The 21,155-nt window shown below is 42.2% G+C and overlaps 1 protein-coding gene across 1 annotated transcript in view; it reads left to right on the plus strand.

Moving 5' to 3' along the window:
• ctnnbl1 (catenin, beta like 1) overlaps positions 1-21,155 on the plus strand; it is a 45,981-nt gene that overhangs the window by 7,845 nt on the left and 16,981 nt on the right. The window contains exons 7-13 of the mRNA XM_031868752.1: positions 1,314-1,405; positions 2,019-2,091; positions 3,650-3,708; positions 4,206-4,354; positions 8,264-8,445; positions 17,376-17,473; positions 19,523-19,603. Of these exons, the coding sequence (XP_031724612.1) occupies positions 1,314-1,405; positions 2,019-2,091; positions 3,650-3,708; positions 4,206-4,354; positions 8,264-8,445; positions 17,376-17,473; positions 19,523-19,603 (734 nt within the window). The remainder of the gene's footprint in view (positions 1-1,313; positions 1,406-2,018; positions 2,092-3,649; positions 3,709-4,205; positions 4,355-8,263; positions 8,446-17,375; positions 17,474-19,522; positions 19,604-21,155) is intronic.

Below are 21,155 nucleotides of genomic sequence, written 5' to 3' on the forward strand. Positions count from 1 at the left end.
CGGGGCCAGCAGATAGTTTGAGAAGTCACGGCCTCTGCATGAATTCCACTTTTGTGCCTCTCAGCTCTTTTATGTGTTGAATGAGTCTACCGAGATGATTATTTATTTATTTTTTCTTCTTCGTTGCCAGATTGAGGCCGAGTGTCAGGAGGGCTGTTTAGGTGTGCGTATTCGGCTCTGTGTGCGAGTGTGGCTTATATCGAAAGAGCAGTGCTTGTGCAGCTTCTATTCAAGTTTGTGTGTGTGTGTGTGTGTGTGTGTGTGTGTGTGTGTGTGTGTGTGTTATCAAGGGAGCTCTCCAAGCTTGAATAAGCCTTTTGTCTGCCTTGGCTGCTCTCTGCTGTGAGCCTGCTGTCCACCAGGACGCTGTCTGTCTGCTCCGTTTGAATCACTGATAAAGGCCCTTCCTCTCTCTCCCTCGGCGTCTCTCTCTCTCTCCATCCTCTCCTCTGTTTCTTTCTCTCATCATCTCTCTATCAACTGCCGCCCCTCTCTCCAAATGTTGCTCTTTTGTACTTTTTTCCTTTTTATTCTCTTCCAACTTTCTACCATGTTTGTTGTGCCGTTGTCATTTTCCCTCATTCCCTCAGCTTTCCGTCCCCGTCTTTGACTTGTCTTCCCACCCGTTTGCCTCCCTTCTGCTTTTCCTCTCCCTTTATTTGCCTCCCCTCCAGCCCCTTAGTTTTTCTTCTTCTCCTTCCCTCTTCTTCATCACCGCAGTCTCTCTCTCTCTCTCTCTCTCTCTCTCTCTCTGTCCCCTTCTGCTGCAGTCTGCTCTGATAAAGATATCATGTGGCAGAGACAGCTTTCTGATATAGATAATATTAGAAGTAGCTGGGACCGGACCCAGACGGAACCTCTATAAAAAGATGACTGTTGTATTTCACAGTTCTTCCCCTTCAAAGTGTGCTTGCATAGCATCTGTGTATATGTTAACTCGAGACTGACTTTAGATGTTGATTAAAGACTATACCAACATAGACAAAACACGAGTCGAAGAATGTATTTTTCATCTGATTAGTCTGCTTTTGGGTATTTTGACTTTCCTCTCTGGGTTAATCATGCATCTCTCATGCTGAAAATTCCACAACAAATAACATTTCATTAGTGGGGATCAGTCATGTCATGGCGATACCGATATGGATCCACCCTTTCAAATTGGTGCATCCAGACTTATTCGATCTCTGTCAGGAAATGCTCAGTCCCAGTGACAGCGCTGTCCACGTAGCTGGTAAGTTCATATTGACTCGCTCAGGGCAGACACCGAACATGAAGCGTTGAATTTTGATTTTCCGATGTCACGTCTTCCTCAGCGATCACGGAAAATATGTCCGAGTTCAGACCGGGCCTGTGCACCGAGGCGGCTCAGCAGGGACTCATGCAGTGGCTGCTCAAGAGAATCAAGGTGAGGATGTGGCAGACAATATCTGTAGAGCTGCAACGATAAGTCAATTAATCGCCCTTGTTGTTTTCTTTACCTTTACTGCAAAACCCTCTATTCTACAACAAATTGCATGTCGTATTCAGTCTTCTAAAACGCTGTAAATTAAAGAAAAACTGTGGTGAGGTAATTCCACCCATGCCCAGCTCACCATGACTTGGTTTACATTAAATTCTACTTTGAATCATATTTAAAGGCTCACTACCTGTCTTTATAGTGGAGAGTATTGCACTATAGCTACATTTACTCAGTCATTTCCAAAAGCAAACACATTTTCAACTTCGTTATGAATAATGAAATGTTTGGAAAGGTTCATTTTTTTTAGCTAATGTTAATTAGTTTGCAGATAACTTGCAAAAGATATGTGATCCAGAAGTTGAAAGATTTAAAAGTATAAGTTGTTATTGCTTTACACTACCACCAAATACAATGTATGTGGCAGGATCTCTGCTTATGGTAAAAAAAATTAAGAAAGATGCATATTTAGTTGTAGAATACAAGAGTATTTCCTTAAACTCTGGAGAACAGAGTTTCTTAAGATGAGTGGTAATTGGAATTTGGTCTCTTTCCCTCTCAGGCAAAGATGCCGTTTGATGCTAACAAGTTGTACTGCAGTGAAATCCTGGCCATCTTGCTGCAAAACAATGACAGTAAGTGTGCCTCGCTAAATGCTTTGTGGCTTCCAAACGATGTTCGTTTATCTTCCAATTCACCTCTCAAGCTTTCTCAAACCGACACAAAATGCACTGCCCCTACATTAGTTCTTCGCTTTCTCTATTCTTTCCTTTTTCTTTCTACCCGTCTTGGATTGTTCTTATTCTCTTTCAACCTTTCGTCTGTCTGTTCTTCCCCTCTTCCCTCTTTCCTTTTTGTGTCCTTTCCATCTCTCTCGTTCTACTACCACTCCTGGAACTGTCTCTCAATTCAGTTTCCTCTTCCGGTCACTTCCTTCGTCCTTTTCTTTCCTCTCTTTTTCCTGACCTTTTCTTTTTGTCATTTTCTTCAATCACTCTTTGATTTCATATTCCGTTTCATGTTTCCCTTTGTCTCCTCTCATCCAATCCTCTTTCTCCCACTCCCTCCTCAGTCCTCCTGTCTCTCTCCTCTTCTTCCTCTCTCCTTGTGTATTTGTCTTCTCCACTCCCACACACACACACACACACACACACACACACACACACACACACACACTAAAGCCTCAGGTAGCCACAGGACTATCGGGCCTTTGGATGGGTTCTCACTAATGGTTCAAGCCATATTGATATTCAGTGGGAGTCGTGTCTCATTTTACGCTCATTCTCTTCCGCTTCTGCCTTTATTCATCCTCCTGCCATTCAAATACAAAATAAAATTTCACAAAAAAAAGTTATTTTTTTCTCAAAGGGAACTCACTTGCATGAATAATGTTCCCTATTATATTACTGTCAGTGTCTTGAAGTAAGAATAAGGCGAATCACTCGGCTCGTATTAGGAAAATTACAACGTCATTGATGTGCTAATTTGAACGTAATTATCGCTTCCTGCTGTCAAATTCAACTTTAAACTCCACTCTGAAGGGTTTACATGTAAGAATATGAACCAGTGCTGCTGCCACTGAGAACAGCATCTCAGCCTTACTGATTAATTATCCCTGAAGATTCACCACATTTTTCACATTACATCCTACTTTAAGTTATGAATGCTTCACTGCCTAGAGGAAGTCATGAATGCAAAGCACAAAATATTGTAAACGCGGGTGTACTCCTCTCCCTGATGTCAACTTACAGGATTTCTGGGTTCTGACAACCTGACATTGAAGACATTTGGGATTCACAGCCTTTTCAAGCCACTAAGAAGACGAATTGTGTTATGTAACTTTAAAAAACACATTTTAATACTCGTGCCTAGATGGATTACCTTGTGTAGATATATATTTTTCAGTGCCCTCATTTTCTCTCTGAGGGTCCTTGGTAGCTGATGTGTTTGTCATTGTTCATGCTCATTGAATGCCTTTGTAGCGCTTCTGTCATTCCCTCCCTCTATGTCCTTTCCTGTTTTTTTTTTCCTTCATGTATCCACTTCAACCTGTTTTCTGTCCTCTCTTCCTCTCCTTAAATATCTTTTTTTTTTTTTTTTTTGCAACCATCTGAATTTAATCTCCCTGTTGTCCTGTTACTCCATTTTTATCTCTTAGTCCTCCTCCGTCTGCATTTCTTCTCTCCTCCACAGATACCAGAGAGTTATTGGGAGAGATGGACGGCATTGATGTGTTGCTGCAGCAACTATCTGTAAGATTTAGCTTTCCCTCTCTATTTTTAATGCGCGGTTTGCTTTAGATCGCAGTCGTTTCTCAAACATGAGCATTTCTAGACCAAAGATTTAACATGATCAGTATAAAGCCCAGTCCAACACAAAGCCAATTTTTAACCCTATGTTAAGCCTCACTATTAACCAATCTCATACATATTCTAAGCAAAAATACAAATTATAGCTTAAGTTCTCATTAGCCAGCATTTTGGTAGTGGCTGTGTGCATTTTCCCACACTGTCTCCTCCTGGTCTCTTAATTATAGCACAAACCTGGCTAATGTTTCTGTCCGGGCTTATTCCTTCTCATCATTAAAGGAGCTCACATCGCCCACATTCCCAAACTGCTCTAATATACCATTTCATAAGCTGCCGCTGTGTTTTAAAGAATTTGCCGGCCTGCGTTTCCGTTCTAAACGCTCCCTTTCCTCGGTGCTCTCTTTCTCTCTCTCTCTCTCTTCGCCCGCCCTCTGTCTCAGGTGTTCAAGCGCCACAACCCGTCCACAGCCGAGGAGCAGGAGATGATGGAGAACCTCTTCGACTCTCTGAGTTCCTGCCTCATGCTGCCAGCCAATCGGGACCGCTTCCTCAGAGGGGAGGGGCTTCAGCTGATGAATCTCATGCTCAGGTGTGGCTCACGCTACTCACTCCCAGATTAACCCAAACAGTCCCGTGGTCACACTGAGAAGGTGTACATAAGGCAAAAATTCCCTTCAATTTTAGTGTGAACGCACCGTACCACATAAGTATGTATCCACCTTTGTCTGTACCTTGATTCTTTGTTCGTAACAGTTTTTGCTTTTGCGCAAATGGTGGACACAAATGGTGGACACATTTGTGCAGGCTATTGTTACAGTTAAAGAATACTGCTCAGCAAGTATTGATGCTGAAATGAGCGCCTTTGTATACACTGATAACAGTGCTTGTCAGAGAGGTCAAACATTTGAGGGATAATCGCAGACTGTGTTGTTAATATTTGAAAAGCCAACATTCTGGCAAAGTTAAGTCGGAGGTAAAAGAAAATATTTGTCGCAATACTAATAATAGGTTTGTTTTTGCAAAATCTTGCATGACGTATGAACTATGTTCCCGGATTAATGTTAACCTCCTACAACACACTGGAGTGCTGCTGTAACACAGAGTTTACAGCAATAAGTGCTTCGGGGCTATTCTCATAAAAGCAAAATATACAAACCCCCCCCCCCCCCCCCCCAGTGCTTCCTATGATGTGAAATTGTGAACACTCAGAACAGTTTGTGGCTCAGCACAGAACAGCACGCCTCTCTGCTGTCTTGCCTGGCGAGACCGCCAGTCTAATCAATCAACAGTTCAGCAGAGGTGTGACCTTAAAGAGTCATAAAGACACATTACACGCATCTATGAAACCTGCACAGCCTCCGCACCCCTGCGCCGATACTCACATCGTGGAACACGTATATTTAAGGCCGATCAATATCTCATTATTAGATGCAAAAAAAAAAAACCTTTTCTGTTAAATCATCCACCAGGGAAACGGAGCCAGAAGACAAAAACAAACCCAAGATAGGACTTTTAGAAACTAAGTGTGAATTTGTCATTTCTGATACCTTTTTAGAGATGCTAATTTAGAATATTGTCCATGATTGATAGCCGACCTGTTAACTGATGAGAGCAGTGCTTTGCACGCGTGGTCGCTGTGGTTGAAGTGCCGCCCAGCTGCCAATGCACAATAAACAGGCCAAATCCAGCTGCACTGTGGGAGAGCAGCCACGACGTTGCGTGCATTGTCGCGTGAAAACATTTGCAGCAATTTTTCCCATTAAGTCTTCACGGCCGCAATCAGTTCAGCTGTTCAGCTGTGTGTCCACCTGAAACACTGTCCATGTTTTTGCCAGTGGATTGCATGCATGGCGTAATGTATGAAGTAACGTAGCAGGGTAATGTGTCATAGTTTAGTTGTCGGTGAATAAATACTACAACTGAAGTTCCTGTGTGCTTGCCACTTGCTGATTAAAGTGAAGAGTGGTGAACCCGGAAGTTAGCGACAACACTTGAGATGGGCTGACCTTTGAGGTGGACCAACTGTTCTCATTTTTAGTGACAAGCGACTCTAATGTTGCGACTTTAATGTTTTGTTTTTAACTGATAGCATTAATCGGTCAGAATTCTTTTCTGTTAACAGTTAAACGGTTAATTATTAACCTAATTCCTATAATTTTGCCCAATACGTACATGGTTTTTAGGATGCAGAAATAACAACATGATAACGCCGATTTGCAGAAAGTCTGACTCCATGCTTTGTCAGAACTGTCCTCAAAACGACAAGCAAACATCTTTTAAAATGCTTGTTTTCTGAATTGAGTTTAGATCGATCGGTGCTACGCTATGCTAACATTGTAGCCGCTCCATCAACACTCAAAATGTATGAATATGAGGTACTATCGTAGAGTTCTGGGTGCATTACAAACTGGAGGTGTGGTGTTTGAAAGGTGTGAACTTTGATGGTCTCAAGACAGATGCTATTATTGAGTTGCATTGTGGGAAATATAGGATCCAGGACTTTTTAGAGCTTGACCCATACCAGAGACTAAAAGTCGATCTATTTGTACCGTTCTTTTTTTAACCTTTTCTCTTGTGAGTCCCCCAACTTAATGGTGGCGCAATACTAAATCGCTCGAGTGTCCCTTTAACTCATCACAGTTGCACGTTTTTCCACCATATCCTTCATCAGTTTTAACATTCGGTTTCATTATAGTTTTCATGCAGCCCGAAAAATGAAAACAAAAAAACAAAACAAGAGAGCAACATGATACAAAAAAAAAAATCATCTCCACTCACTGAGACACATTTATTGGTTTTCCATCAAAAAACTCCATTTCAATTCCGACCCAGCCTCTTCAGCCTTGTGCTCCATACAGATTGCACACCTGGTGTCTTGATGAATTCTCAGCAGAGTTAAATGTTTGTCAGACTAGACACATATACAACTGTGATTTTTACAGATGTCTAAGAACCGTAAGAACCGTATTGACAGCTCACGGTGAGCATAGCATTTTAGAAAGTATCTCCAACTTTTGTGAACCTTTTTAAGGGGGTATGTTGACATTTTCTGATCAGTCAGCACAGGTGATTCAGTCACGGAGAATTTGAGTCTAATCAAAAAAAACACTGCTGCTGTCGTGCCAGCACCCACTAGACATCGACGACGGCATAGTTTGCGGCACCAGGACGCTGAGTTAAGTCACCTGTCTCCCAAACTGAATTGCCTAGTTTCCTTACGGAAAGTACACTGTGCATCACCCCCCCCTCTCACTCCAACTGGCCCCTCCAGCCGTCCATCATATATAATGTCTCTGTCTGGAGAACCAGACTCAACTGCCTGAAATATGTGTCCCTCCTCTGAGATAAACACTGTCATCTGTCATTGGCGGGAATGGAGGAAGTGACACGGTGACAGACAGCTACATTTCCCGAGAGGAGGCGTGGAGTGGGGGGAGTGGGGGGGTGGGCGGTGTAGACAGAGCATGAAACAGTTGGTGCCTGTTATCCTGCCAATGCTTTGATGATGGAAAACCGATGTATATAATTAGGATTTATGTGTTTTGACAAAACATACATTTTCTTCTGTGGTAGTTTATCTTACTAAAGGTTTTCAGGATTAACATGGAAACAAATGCTTGTTTTATCTCATTTAGAGTTGCTTAGGTTTTGAGGTTTGATTGTGATAATAATTGGACATAAGTAGTTTGGTTGAAGGCATACTCCGATTTTGTCATCGTTCAACTGTGAGTTGTGGGTAAGAGAACATTTCTGGACATTTCTCATATGTTCTCATATGCAGTATGCTGGACTCTGATGGGCTGACAGTATCAACACTGCTTGTGAGATTTGATCATTCAAATAATCACCTGAACTTCTGAATTGCCATAAGATTTAAGACTTAAATCTTAAGTAATCACTCGTGAAAAAAAGAGTCAAAAGAAGTATTTCACTCTGCGAAGCTGCTGTAAGAAACGTGCAGATGGAAATACAACAAGTGTAGCAGTATCAGTAGTGTTTGGGGACCTAAGCACTATAAAATATGAATAGTACAGCTGCGAACAACGTCATCAAGGCAGTGCCGATTTGTGACAGAAATACAGAGTGAATGGTTTGACTTAAAGCTAGTTGCCAAAGAAACCTCTTACTTAAAGCTGCTACAGGGAACTTTAATTTTGTTGGTTTTGGCGATCCCTTTGGACAAAAGCGAGCACCAGAGTCTCTTTAGAAAAACTCTTTACTGCAGCAGGGGCCGACAGACACAAGACAAGTACAGTAGGCAAGGTTTTTCTATTGCTCTGCGATAGCGACAGCCATGGCCAGAAGGCATTATGTATGCGTGTTGTCTGTCCGTCCGTACGTCCATCCGTTCTCGTGATTGCGATATCTTAGGAACGCCTGGAGGGGATGTCTTCAAATTTGGCTAAAACACCTTATTGCAAATATGCATGTTCTTCATATCTATTGTATTGAAACAATAAGTAACTGTCTTCGGCATTGTCTCCTCTTTCTGCTGCAGAGAAAAGAAAATGTCTCGAACCAGTGCGATGAAGGTCCTGGACCATGGGATGATTGGACCAGAGGGAGCAGATAACTCTCATAAGTTTGTGGACATCCTGGGCTTGCGGACCATCTTTCCTCTTTTCATGAAAACCCCCAAGAAGATGAAGAAAGCCGCTGCTTCAGAGAAGGAGCATGAAGGTCAGTCGCTAATTAGAACAAGCTGGACAGCAGATACAATTTCTTCATGAAAACAGCAATCGGCTGCAAACGTGTCACTCTGTGTTGACCTGGTGTCGTAGTGGGACCCGTCGGGCCAATCAGTGAAAGCTGCAGCGTGACATTATTGCAGTGTTTATTAATGAAATGCCATCAGCAGCAATTAAATGTGATAACAAACGGATCAAGGAAATAAACCAATAGAAATAAAACTAACAGGGTAGGAAGTTACCGGTTGCTTGAAATCAATGGCTTCCACACACAAACTGAGATTTTATTACGATGAATCTGGATTGCGGACGAGTTCAAGCACTGCAAAATTGGCAGTATTTGATTAAATAGTAAAATGCACTCATGCTTTGTAGAGGGTGTGAATCTTTTGGTATCTAGATACGATTTTGATTCTCGGGGTCATGGTTCAATTCAAAATTGATTGTCGATTCAGCCCATCGGGGCGCTAGCTACAGGATCTACTCCACTCTGCTCATCAAGGAGGTGTGGCAATTCATGGCATGAAAGCAGAGATAATATGTATGTCAGAGAATGTTTTTTTTTTTGATACATGCTAGTGCGGAGATCTGCACCTTTTCTATTAAATGTGTTTTCTGTTCTAAAGGTACAAATGTCCCTCAGTAGTAATACCTAGGTTATGTTGTAGCAAACATTTTTCAGAAGTTGTGAATCTAATCAGAATCTCAGAGGATAAGAATCTGAATTTTTGTCATGAATTTCTTTATTTTCCCACTGCTAATGCTTAGCTACATTTTAAGCTAGTCCATACACTCTACACACTTTGGCTTGCACATGAAGCTAAGCCGTGTGTAAAGGTGACAGGTGTCCGTGAAATATATTTCCACAAATTTGGAACATTGATCTCACAGAAAAATCTGTTCCTAGTCATGCAGTTTGTTTTTTCTATTCCAAACATGTACAGATTGAAAGGCTCCATGCGACATGTTATTGAAACTTTATAGCGTGCATATGATAATGCCTGAGGTGTTGATGGTGTAGATGTTGGGGCTTTCTAACACTCCAAATCTCATCATTTTGTTGTTATTTGTCCTGTAAAGAAACAGTTTGTTCATTGACTGTGCTAATTTAAATGATTGCACTAATCATCACTGGTTCATTTATCCTCCTCCTGGTTCTCTGCAACGTGCAGTCACACCCGTCTCACGCAGACACACTCCATCCTAATCTGCTCGTGTATCACGGTTCGCTGCCTCTTCGGCCTGTCAGTTTACACTATCAATCCAATCTTGATTGATTTTTTTCCTGCCTGCGCTCTCGGAACGCCTCTTGTCTCCGGGGAAGAAATGGGAAGAGCAAACGAGAGCCAGTGATAGAGAAACGAAAAGGACGTCCACGTGATAGTGGGTGAGAGAAAAGAAACAGAGAAGAGAGTGAAAGAAAAAGAGGTAGAAACCCCGTCCATCTCTCTGCTCTTTGTTTGATTACCCACCTACCTAAACGTGGATCTCTCTCTCTCGCTCTCTCTCTCCATCTGTATTAATTAAGTTTGATTCATCCGGCGGAGAACAAATTGTCTTCCATTGTGTCCCGTCTCACCCAGGGACCGGATGAATTAACCTTTGACCCCCCCCCCTTGAGCAGCAGAGTAGGGAAGATAACCAGTCCTAACCGTTAAAGCTTCTCCCCCCGTGTGTTGAAGCCACTGACAAAGGCGGACACGCACTTAAAAGATGGGCTTTAAAAAGAGATGTGGAAATCCATCCCCAAGGATCTTTGTCTCTGTGAGGTTTGGCACGTGTGGTCCATCTTTGTGCTTGTTTCTCAACTAAAACATATCTTGAGAGGTACAATATGATGACGTATGATGAGTGGTTATTTTGGAGAGGTGATTATCGGTACGATGCTGGCGTCCGCTGCTGTGTTTGTTGACACCTTCTGCTTGCAAAGGCAGTTGAGGATACTTCAAAGCCAACTATGTAAACTTGATTGTAATTTCCACATAAATATAGACTAATTCTTTACCAGCAAATATGTCCCAAGACATCTCGTAGCCCAGTTCCTGCAGACGGCTTGGCGTCTTGTCACCTCCAAATCACTAAACCAGGCATAATGGGCTGCGCTGTTATCAGCCGCACCGACAAACAACCTAAACTTCAGGGAGAAACTAAAGCAAAGTGTCTGTTCTACGGCGTTCATTTGAATACATCCTCGTGAAATCCTCATGTTCCCTCTAAGACCACGCTCTCTGCATAATGTCTCCAAGCCAAGAGCAGAATTCCACACACAAATTCATAGATTTCTGAGACAGTGCAAGTAATCATGGATTGCAAGTTTGTTGATTCATAATCATGAACTAGAAGATTATGAAAATGAACTAGTCTCACAGTAGGGAAATTAGAAGTAAACAAGATGCGTCAGCAAAAAAACAAGCAAGATATGATAAAAAGGTAATTGAACACTAACGATGCTATAACCACAAAGTAAGAAATTTAGTATAATAGTAGACCGACTACATGGTTGATGTTTACATATATTTTTGGGCCATAGGAATAATATATATATATGTAAATAATATATGAATTTTTAATATTGACTTTAAATGGAAAAAATCAATGCCACCGTTTGTGCTGTCATGGCTGACCTTCACATTGTGTTCAGTGTTGCTAGTGGGTGCAACACCTACATCATCTAGCAGATCAGTCTGTAGTCTACAGTCTCAGCAATTACATATGCACACGCAAATGTCATTTTGAAATGCGTTTTTTCCATAATTAACTCAGCCCGTATATGCTTTCCCTTCATTAGTCTCACAGCTATATGCGGGATGAGATGCCCGTCATAATATCAGGCGTATTGAGTGAACCCCTCTTTCTCAGGCGACTAATTGAAAATGCCGTGAATCGAGTGGTTCTCCAAAATAACACAATGACACTGGAGATTAATTAGCCATCGGCGGCTTCAAACAAAAGTAATTAGGAGGCAGAGACCTCTCCGTCCTCCTTACACTCAGCGCGGCCTCTCTCTCCCGCTCACTCCGCAGCTCTCTCCGTCACAAAACATCGTCGCATAGATTGATCCCCGTGAAATCCTGTCTGAAATTGACACGGCGCAAATGACCGGGGATTGCCGGAGCCACATTGGCATACAGAGCGGCATAATTAATAGAGACATTGTAAGTGGACAGAAAATAAGAAGAAAAACAACGACAAGAAATTGCATTTCTCCGTCCTTCGACATTCCTGTCACGACACTGCCGTTCACCTTGTTTTTAGGGTGTCAGTTTATTGTTGCATGTGCTCCGACATTACCACTTGAAATGAGGTTTCGCGTGATGGAAATTGGTGGCAGCCGGTTGTTATATTTAGGCGGCTAATGATGCGAGCGAGCGCGAGAGTGGGAGCAGGAGTAAACAGCTAATTTACACGGCGAGGCACAATAGTCATGGCTCTAAAGAGTGCTCTTTTTTCTTCATGTGCTCGGGCATGCGGTTATTTGTTTGGGGGAAAGAGAGAGAGCGAGAGAGAGAGAGTGTGCACAAGAGGAGTGAGAACAGAGGCCTCTGTCGTTGATATGTTTTTGAATGCCACGCAAACAACTTAGAGTGGAGCGAACGCCCTCGCCATGACCCTCATTCTCTAATGAAAGCACTCACAGAGGTGTAATGAGTGAGGCATGCTAGCAGAAAGAGGAATACCGTCACATTCTGTGGCCGTGTAGTGGTGTCTGAAGTATGCAGTGGGGGGAAAAGATGAATAGAAGAGGCTCTTTATTAAACCTTTTCACCCCCTCAAATGATGGCAGTTTCATTACGAAGATAAAAGATGGAATTTTATGATTCAATTACTTTATCGCCAGTATCCATCCTCTGATATTAACAAATGGAGATTTAGAGAACTACACAGCAGAATATGTGAGACTAGATGTGAGTCTATCTGGATTTATTGATCAAACTTGCGTCAGACATTTCAGTCAAAAAGCAGACTCAAATGGAGCCCTCATTTGATCATCTCCCCTCCCAGCACCGCGCGCCTTCAGCTCAGATTGAGATCAGAAACATTTTACACGATTCAAGTTTGATTGTAATCTGTGTTGTCAGAGTCACGCTGCGTAATCCTATTATTAGTGTATTTCAGAGGGAGAGATTTGCCTTTTAGATCCCTGTGTAAAAATCTAATTAGCATCTTCACGTTTGGTCTTTCCTACTGGTGGAGATGGATCGCGTTCTATCTCTGCAAATTTACACTCTTGACGAAATATAACGTGGTATATTTAGTTGCATATGAAAGCTTTTACACTTAAATATTCTGTTGAGGACAGGATGTGTTTGACATTTAGAGGAAATGTAATGTGCAGGAAAAGTTTTAAGTCCAACTGGAATTGTATTGCATACATATCTAATCTTAGAACAATTAGAAAACCAAGAGGGAGATTTATAATTCATAGTTTTGCTTTAATTTGACAGAATACCGTTCCTGGTATCCGTCTATGAAAATGGAGACCTTTTTTTAAAATTAGACTTGTTCCTATACCAGTATCAGGAATGCCTCCAGAACTGCCCAAAAGGCTAGATCGGGTATCGGCAAGTACGCGAGTCTATGCACCGACACAATTTCACATTATTGTATCATTTATGAGCTCATTAACGCCACACAGGGACATCAACAACACGTGTCGCTCCCCACCCGATCCGTACGTCCTGCGTGATCTGTACAGCACATGCGCAAACTGTGGTTAAACCCTGTTTTTTCCCTGAAAAGGGTGCGTTATGAGCATCAATTCTCTTTAAAATCGGCAGGAGGAGAACTAGTTAACGTTAGCCGTTAGCAGCCGGTGGGCAGCACAGTCCTGCTTGGCTAAATACTGGAGCTAACAACTATCAACAAGGTTCCATTGAGTTACATTATGGTGCGCTCATGGTCAATTGAGAAGAAAATAGTATCAGATGAAGGTAAATTATAATTATGTTCATTAAATATGTTTCATATGTAATTAAAATCATGGTGTTCAAATGTAGTTTTGTAAAAAAAAACAAAAAAAAAAACACTGTGTTTGCCAAACAAACACACAGTGCACCGCTAACATCAGTTTGCAAAAAATACATGGAAATGATTTCTCACGACAGAAAGGCATGACTAATTCTCAGTTGGACCTAAACAGCTCAAACCTTTTGGTATCGGCCATTTTGAAAGTGGAACTTGTTTTGTACATAGACCAAAAGAAATGTGCGAAAAATGTTCCATCTGTTAGAGAGGGGATAAAAGCGACCACACTGTTTAATGCAGTCCGGACTGGTGCACAGTACGTGGTGCTTCATTTAGTTACCAGTGCTGGAAAGTGAATTACTAAATATGTAGTCATTTGTTCAGCATTCTACTTTCAGCCTTCTGAGAATTCAGTTCAATTTGGAGAGCTGCAATAACTTTTCCAGGAGCCTTTTCAAGTATTCAGGAACTTTTTGTAGCCAGGGAGCCATTAGGGTGAAGATTACCGCGTTAAACGTAGTGTATTGATCAAACACAATGTCTGAGTGTAAGTAAGCAGTGAGGGTCCCTAGTATTCCTATAGAGACGAAGCATGACTTCAAAAGAGCAACATAAAGAAAGAGAAACTAGGCTCATTTGAACTGTCTAAATGTAGGTACATATAAAGCCGATAAATAAAACCTTTTTGACACCTTTTATTCTACCCATTGTACACTATTGGTGTACTGTACTGAAGATTTTGTTATTTGCATTGACTTTGCTTACCTATGCTAAATGATGATGAAAATGACAATAATGTGTACACCATATGCAGCTACTATGTGTCCCCTCCTTTCTGAGAGTTCAGGGCCAGAGTTCCTTCTGTCTCTACAAACCCCTGAGAGGTTCACCCGTGGTGCTGGAAGGCTGATTGCTCTCCCCGGGGCACAGTTAGTCCGCTCTCTCGGCGAAGCACCAGCGGTCTGTTCTCCTCTTGTTATTCAGAACTACGCAGCACTTCCTTCAGCTGTCAGTCAATCCGCGAAATTCAGGCCACTCAGGGTTATTTGCATGTTAACTTAGGGCTCTGGATCCCCGGAGGTAAAGACGTCGCAGGCGGCGAATGATTAGTGGAGAATGAGTGAACGCCAGCATTTGGACATGCATAGTGCATTTCTGAATGCAAATGTCCCTCGAACAAAAGGTAGTTCCAGGTTTCAAGGATTCAAGGATAATTGATTGTCATTATGCAACAAAGGGCTGCACAATGAAATGCAGTAGAGAAGAAAAACAAGACAGAACAAAAACAGCAGCATTCCTGTAGTGTGTTTTTGTATTTGCTTCAGGAGGAACATTGTCAATCAACTTTGACTAGGTGATGGGTGGGTGTTTATGCATTTATCTATTGTAGCCATGTAGCTATTGCATTCACCATAAAATGCTCTCTGTGAATTATACCTTCCACGTTTCTTCATGGACCCTTTTTTCTGCCCAGGTGTCCACAGCTGCTCCGTGCATCAAACTCATGAACTTACATTTCCAGCTGTTCTCGTCCGACACTCAGAAGAGCGATCGTCAACCTTTGGCGCCATGTACATGTAAATGATTCCCTGTTTTTAAACTCAACATTTAAGTGTGACGCAAAGCATGTAAATGAAGTATTGATTGGACACCTTTCTAAAAGGCTCATTTACGCAGCCCTGCCCTCCGCGTGGTACCCAAGATGTAATCCTGCCTCCACCCCTTGACGGATCTCAGTGGAGAGTTTTAAACTCTTTGGATTGAACGTTCCGCAGCCGGCGATCAATAGCCTCCCCGGCAGGGTGCGGAGGTGGCGACATCAATTACCACTCGGATCGAGTTGATAAAGTAGCGTCCTTTCGGAAATGGCGGTTAGCCTCCTTGTCATTGTGTACAGGAAATAAGGTTGTGTACATTAAAATAAGGGGACCTAGGACTGAAACTACCTGGTGTACAACCAGAACACACCGTTATAACTACATGTAATACCAGTCAGACAGTCTGTGATTTACAGTTTACAGTTTTTGTAATATTCACAGACAATAGTGACTCTGACGGACACTATTAAACAAAAAAAAAAACCTTTGTTAAGCCTTAATTTCCCCTTGCAAACACACCAAACACCTTCATCCAAATCAAGTTGTTTGTGTTACAGCCTTGAATCCCTTAATTTGAGCATTAATTGTAAAAGTAAAAGAAAAACGAAACCCCTTAAAAGTACTTTCAAGTACAGTACACAGTACACTATCTGGTACCACTTTTACTCTGGATTATTGTAACTGTTTAAGGGCGTTCTGAGGGACTACAGCCATGCTAGCAGCTCTGTGAAACTGGACTTATGCACAGCTGCTGTGAGCTAAATGCTAAAGTCTGCATGCTGTTGCGCTCCCGGTGACAATGTTGCCGAGCTGATGTTCAGCTGGTATGATGTTTGTCTTGTTTAGCAATCTTACTTTAGCATGTTGGCATGCTAGCATTTGCTAAAAACTAAAGTGCAGCAGAGGCTGATGGGAAAGTCATTCGTTCTGCAGGTGCTTGGTCATGAACCAGAGTAAAAAAAGTTTGACCTGATGATGGAGCTGCACGAAAAGCTGCGGGATCACCAAACTTTTTTTACAAGCAGAACATGAATATGCCAAAAATATCATCCTGCTGGTAGCGCTTTAAAAAAAGCCAGATGATCTCCAGTAGGCCTCGTCCTCTGGGGACCATGACATTCACTGGCTAAATATTTGAGGGTCATGCGGAGGGGTTTTGGTTGAAGTAGAACAGAAGAGTTTCAAGAGCAGTAATTCCATTTATGTCAGCTTTTGGTAGGATATATGTTCCAATGGGCCTTCTTTCGTCTCCAGTGTGTTTTATATTGTCTTTCCGTGTATTTCCCTGCCTTTTTGTGCTGCCAATCACCTTCACGATGTTGATGGCGATGTGTTCATTCTGTAAGATTTGGCGGTGGCAGGCGTTGAGTTTCCTCAGCCTTCAAGTCTTGTGAGAAAGGGCGCTGCGGGTCGTAAGGAAATGCACAAAGGGAGCCGACAGCGAACGCGACCCCTTTTAAAAGAAGCAGAAATGGGATTGATTCTTCTGCTCTTGTTGCTTAGCAACTGCAAAGCCTCGATGAGAGAGGATATTGACCTCTTGTTGATAAATTCCAATTACATTTACTCCCCACTCTGTATCCAGAGGTTTTTACAGTGTCATATTCTGTGTGCAGAGTGTATTGTTCATTCACTATAATAGATAAATATCACACTAGGATTGTCTTCTGCTGGTGCAGCCTGTGAGCAAGAAGGCCTTTGAATGAGATTACACATCTTGCATCGCATGAATTGGGTTAACAATGGCACTCAATGGGACTAACTAGCTTTCGTCGCCGATTTAGTCAATTAGCATATTTTTAGACCTCCCCCCCCTCGCTAAATGGCCCCAGAGCGGCCAAAGACACATTTCTAATGGGAGAAATGTAATTCAGCCACAGCCAGAACTGTTACGCATGTTCTAGCATGCCCTAAAAAAAATAAAAAAATGAAAATTGATTTCTAAATTTCATTAACATTCACTCTGAGGTCTCTCTGTATCCATGCTGTAACTGCAAATCGTGTGCTAATCGATTTCTCTCCGTCTTTATTTCTATCTTTGTGGGTGCTGTGGCTGTGAACGATCAGGTCTTCTTGTGTTTGCTGTTATTTAACCGATGAGCGTAACAGCAGCCCGTGTGTTAGTTAAAGCACACGCACCCTGTCGGGTTTACCAAAAAGAACACAGTGAGCTCTTTCACGGCGAGTTAACGCGTAGGACCGGGGTTCTCAACCGCTGCTTATGAAGGCCCACTCCTGATGGCTAAAACAAAAAGTCAGAGGGCTGCTAATTCGAATAAACATTTCATAAAAACGTATAAACGTGTTTGAGATGTACACTATGAAGTTTTGTCTTTAAGTCTCGCTTTACTCTCCGTAGAACACGTCTGCTCCATCATCGCCTCCATGCTGAGAAATCTCAAGTCCCAACAGAGAAGCCGACTCCTCAACAAGTTCACAGAGAACGACTGTGAGAAGGTGAGCTTTCACCGTCTTCTGACCGTTCTGCTCTTTTCTCCTTCTTTCTCCTTCACTTTTCTATCTACTGTGTTTTGATTGCCAGCAGATCGTTTCATCAGGAATGCCTAAGCTGAGGTGTTTGTGTGTCATACATTATGTTTTGGTCACAGGGTCTCTCTAAAGTTACTGGAATCACAACAGGTCCTAACACGTTTTGGTATTTCACATAAGAGAATTACTTTTCGTGATCTTTTTAGCTGGTTTGAATGTGTCGCGGAATAAATGTGAATATCCAAGGTGGAACCTTTCCATGGAAATGAATGGGGGAAAAAATGGGAATAGAATGGGAATATAGGGATAATATATGAATACCAGGTCATATGCAGATAGTCACTAACCTTTCAGCATATTATAAGCAGACATAATCCATTATTCTCTGCCAAACAAATTCATTCGTTTGTCAAATACATACAGCAAGGTAATGGGGAAAGGTACTTTGAGAATTTGGGCCAAAAATGAGGGCTGTGTGCAAATTTAGGGTTTAAAGTGAAACACAAGTTTATAAGATTAATATTTAACTGTCTGTCTTTAGACCCTCGCTTTGGATGAGGAAAAACGTTGTTGACAGTTGTGGCTTTGTTTTCTTATGATGCCACGGCGCTGTCTTATCAAATCTGATCAGTTCACACCCAAACACAGGGTTATTTGATCATATTTTTGGTTTATTCATCGTTGCAACGATTCCAGCTTCTCAAACGTGAAGATTTGCCGCTTGCTTTCACCGCCGCTTCCTTTCACCGCCACTTCCTTTCACACATGCTAGTAAATGAAATGTCCTTTGGGTTTTGGACTCGTATGCTGACAAAAATAGCAATTTAAGGACATGACTTTGGGCTCTGGGAGGATCTCTGATGACCCTTTCTCTCTACCTTCCCATGTCACAGAGACATAAAGATAAATCACTGATTTGGGAAAATAATCAGCATATTAATGGACAATGCTTGTTTGTGAAAACAATATTTTGTGTCTTTTACATAATGTTTTAATGAATACCCTTTTATCTTTAATTAATACTTTTAGACTCTTCGTTATCTATTGGTAACTTAAAATTGGACGTCAATCAGGCAGCTTGTCTTTTTCCTGTATGTTTTTAAGACCCAAAAGTCCATGCCTCAACTTTTATGATCAAATGGATGTTAAAGGAAATCAATATGTTGCAAACTATGCCGTTACCTTCAGTGTTTACTCACACTAGTTTCCCTATGGGCAGACCTCGCTGTCTTCTTGTACGTGTTTATCAAAACCACTTACTTTGTATAAGCAGGCTTCTAAAGACGTATGATATACACGTCATCACATATACAAGTAAACAAATCCCCAGATAGAAAATATGTTTATCATAAAATAACTATCTGAGTGTGTATCATTCTATTGTTATCAGAGGAAAGAGGCTGACATTTGTACAGCAGGTTAAATACATTCAGGTCCCTTAGTCAGTGACTGCACCGCTCTGAACCTGTGTATACTGAGATCTGCCACACGTTACAGAACTTGACGAAGCGATTGAAATATCATGTCGGACACCACAGCTGCCATTTCTCCCACAATTCCCTCTCACATGTGCAAAAGAAATGCTTCGTATTCGGTGCGCTCCTCGAGGCCATTTTAATAGGACGCCTGACCTTTGATGTAGAAAACGGCCTGTCACGCAAATCAAACGCGGACGTCTTCTTCACCGCTAAGCCGTCTTCATTTCCGTCATCCACACCCTCGGTTATTTGTTCTTATTCGGGGATGCTTGATGTCTCTGGCTATATGGTAATACAACGAATTAGATTCTTAAAAATTGTATCCGTGCCTTGTCTTTGTTTTCCCCTTGATAAACCCTCCCCTCTTAAACCGTGAATGATTAATGTGAATATGTTTCTTGTTGTCTCGTTGCTTTCTCTCACTCTCTCTCTCTCTGCCTTCCTCCGCATCATTCTCTCTCTCTCTCTCCGTCTGCCTCTGTTTCATTCTCTCTCTCTCTCTCTCTCTCTCTCTCTCTCTCTCTCTCTCTCTCTCCAGGTTGATCGACTGATGGAGATGCATTTTAAGTACCTGGAGGCTGTTCAACAGGCCGACAAGAGGATCGAAGGAGAAAAACATGTAAGCATCACTCCTTTTCCTTCCCCCCATCCTCTCACCCTCCCTCCACCTCTTGGTGCTGTCTCGTTTACACTGGCTTTATATCGGGCGGCTTGTTGGATGGATGGATTCACACGAAACACTGAGGTTTTTAGATTTGCTTTGTTGACTTCAAATGAAATGCCGTCAAAGAGTGGTGATGTTGTACACTATGTTTTTTGGTATTTTAGACTCTGAACTGATTGTAGCCTGAGAGATCCTCGCCCAAACCTGATCTGAAACCGACCTCCACCAGCCATAGACCAGATCAGACCTGTAAATCAATCGGTTCCTTCCAAAAAAGTCACCCCACATTTAGTTTCAATGGACCTTTCCCTAAGCCCCGCCCCCACTCTGTCAAGCTGTCGGAGCTGACGTGGACCCCACACTGTCACTAACTAGCAAACGGCCAATTCCTCCATCACCAAGTCAGTGACAACAGCTTTTAAACGTCCCATACTGTTTTTGCCCCCCCCCCCCCTCCATCTAAAATTCCCTGATGGTCTCTTATGATAGGAGAGAATGGAAAAGTGCAGAATTGCCCGCTGCAGCTGATGTATAACTGACCACTGACCACTGCTTCACAGGAAATCTGAGATGAAATCTCAAAGAAAGGCAGGTGTGTAGTGTGCTACACTGTATTATATGACACAAACGGGGGGAGACGTGGAGAGAGCGAGAGAAACGCGTTATTTTTCCCGTCTAATTTTCTCAAATTCTTCCCGTTTTTTAATGAGCAACACAGCACCTCCAGTCCTTGCGGCTGACATCTCCTCACGTACAGCCCTTCCTCTTCTTGCAGGATGTTTGCACACTTGCAGTTCCGAAAGTGTCTCCTCTTCAACCAATATTCCACATTCAGCAGCAGAAAACACTTTCTTTCGCACTTTTCCTGACTGTCAAAACATTCTGGGATCAGATTTTACTCCGAGTCACTTCATGCAAATCAGAAGGAAGCGTGGCTGAGCTCGTTAACGCTCCGACCGAAAACGGCGCCGTGTGAAATGATTTGTGGGTTGAATTTGTGTTAAAACGGGAGGTAAACGACAGAGTCCAGCTACTCGTGTAACAAAACGTCTACACATACTTGATTGACAGGCAGAAGTTGAGCCTCGCACGTGATCTCTTTAACCACTTCAACACTTAACCTGACGGCGGTTTAAATATGGTGATACTCGGTCAGTGTTGTCGTCGTCATCATGAGCTTTGTTCTCATTTTTAATGAAGGGTCCTGGTCCCCTCTGTATCAGCGGGTGGAAACGTCCACTGCTATTGAGTCACACTGTCTCTCAAGCAGTGTTTAATTACAACAAAAGCAGAGAGGCTGTGACACTCTCACTTGACTACAAACTGTGCAATGAGCATTAATAGTGTTGTGAAATTATAAACAGAAAATGGCACAAGTGGAATCTAATGAAAAAAAATCAAATCAATTGAACAGTTACCTTCTATTAGAATTGTCTGCTGACGATCCCAACCGACAATCATGGTTGTAAAAAATGTAAATCATGTTAAAGATGTTCAGATATCCGAA

This window comes from Anarrhichthys ocellatus, unplaced genomic scaffold, assembly GCF_004355925.1.
Source record: "Anarrhichthys ocellatus isolate YVR2014 unplaced genomic scaffold, GSC_Weel_1.0 scaffold44, whole genome shotgun sequence".
NCBI lineage: Eukaryota > Metazoa > Chordata > Actinopteri > Perciformes > Anarhichadidae > Anarrhichthys > Anarrhichthys ocellatus.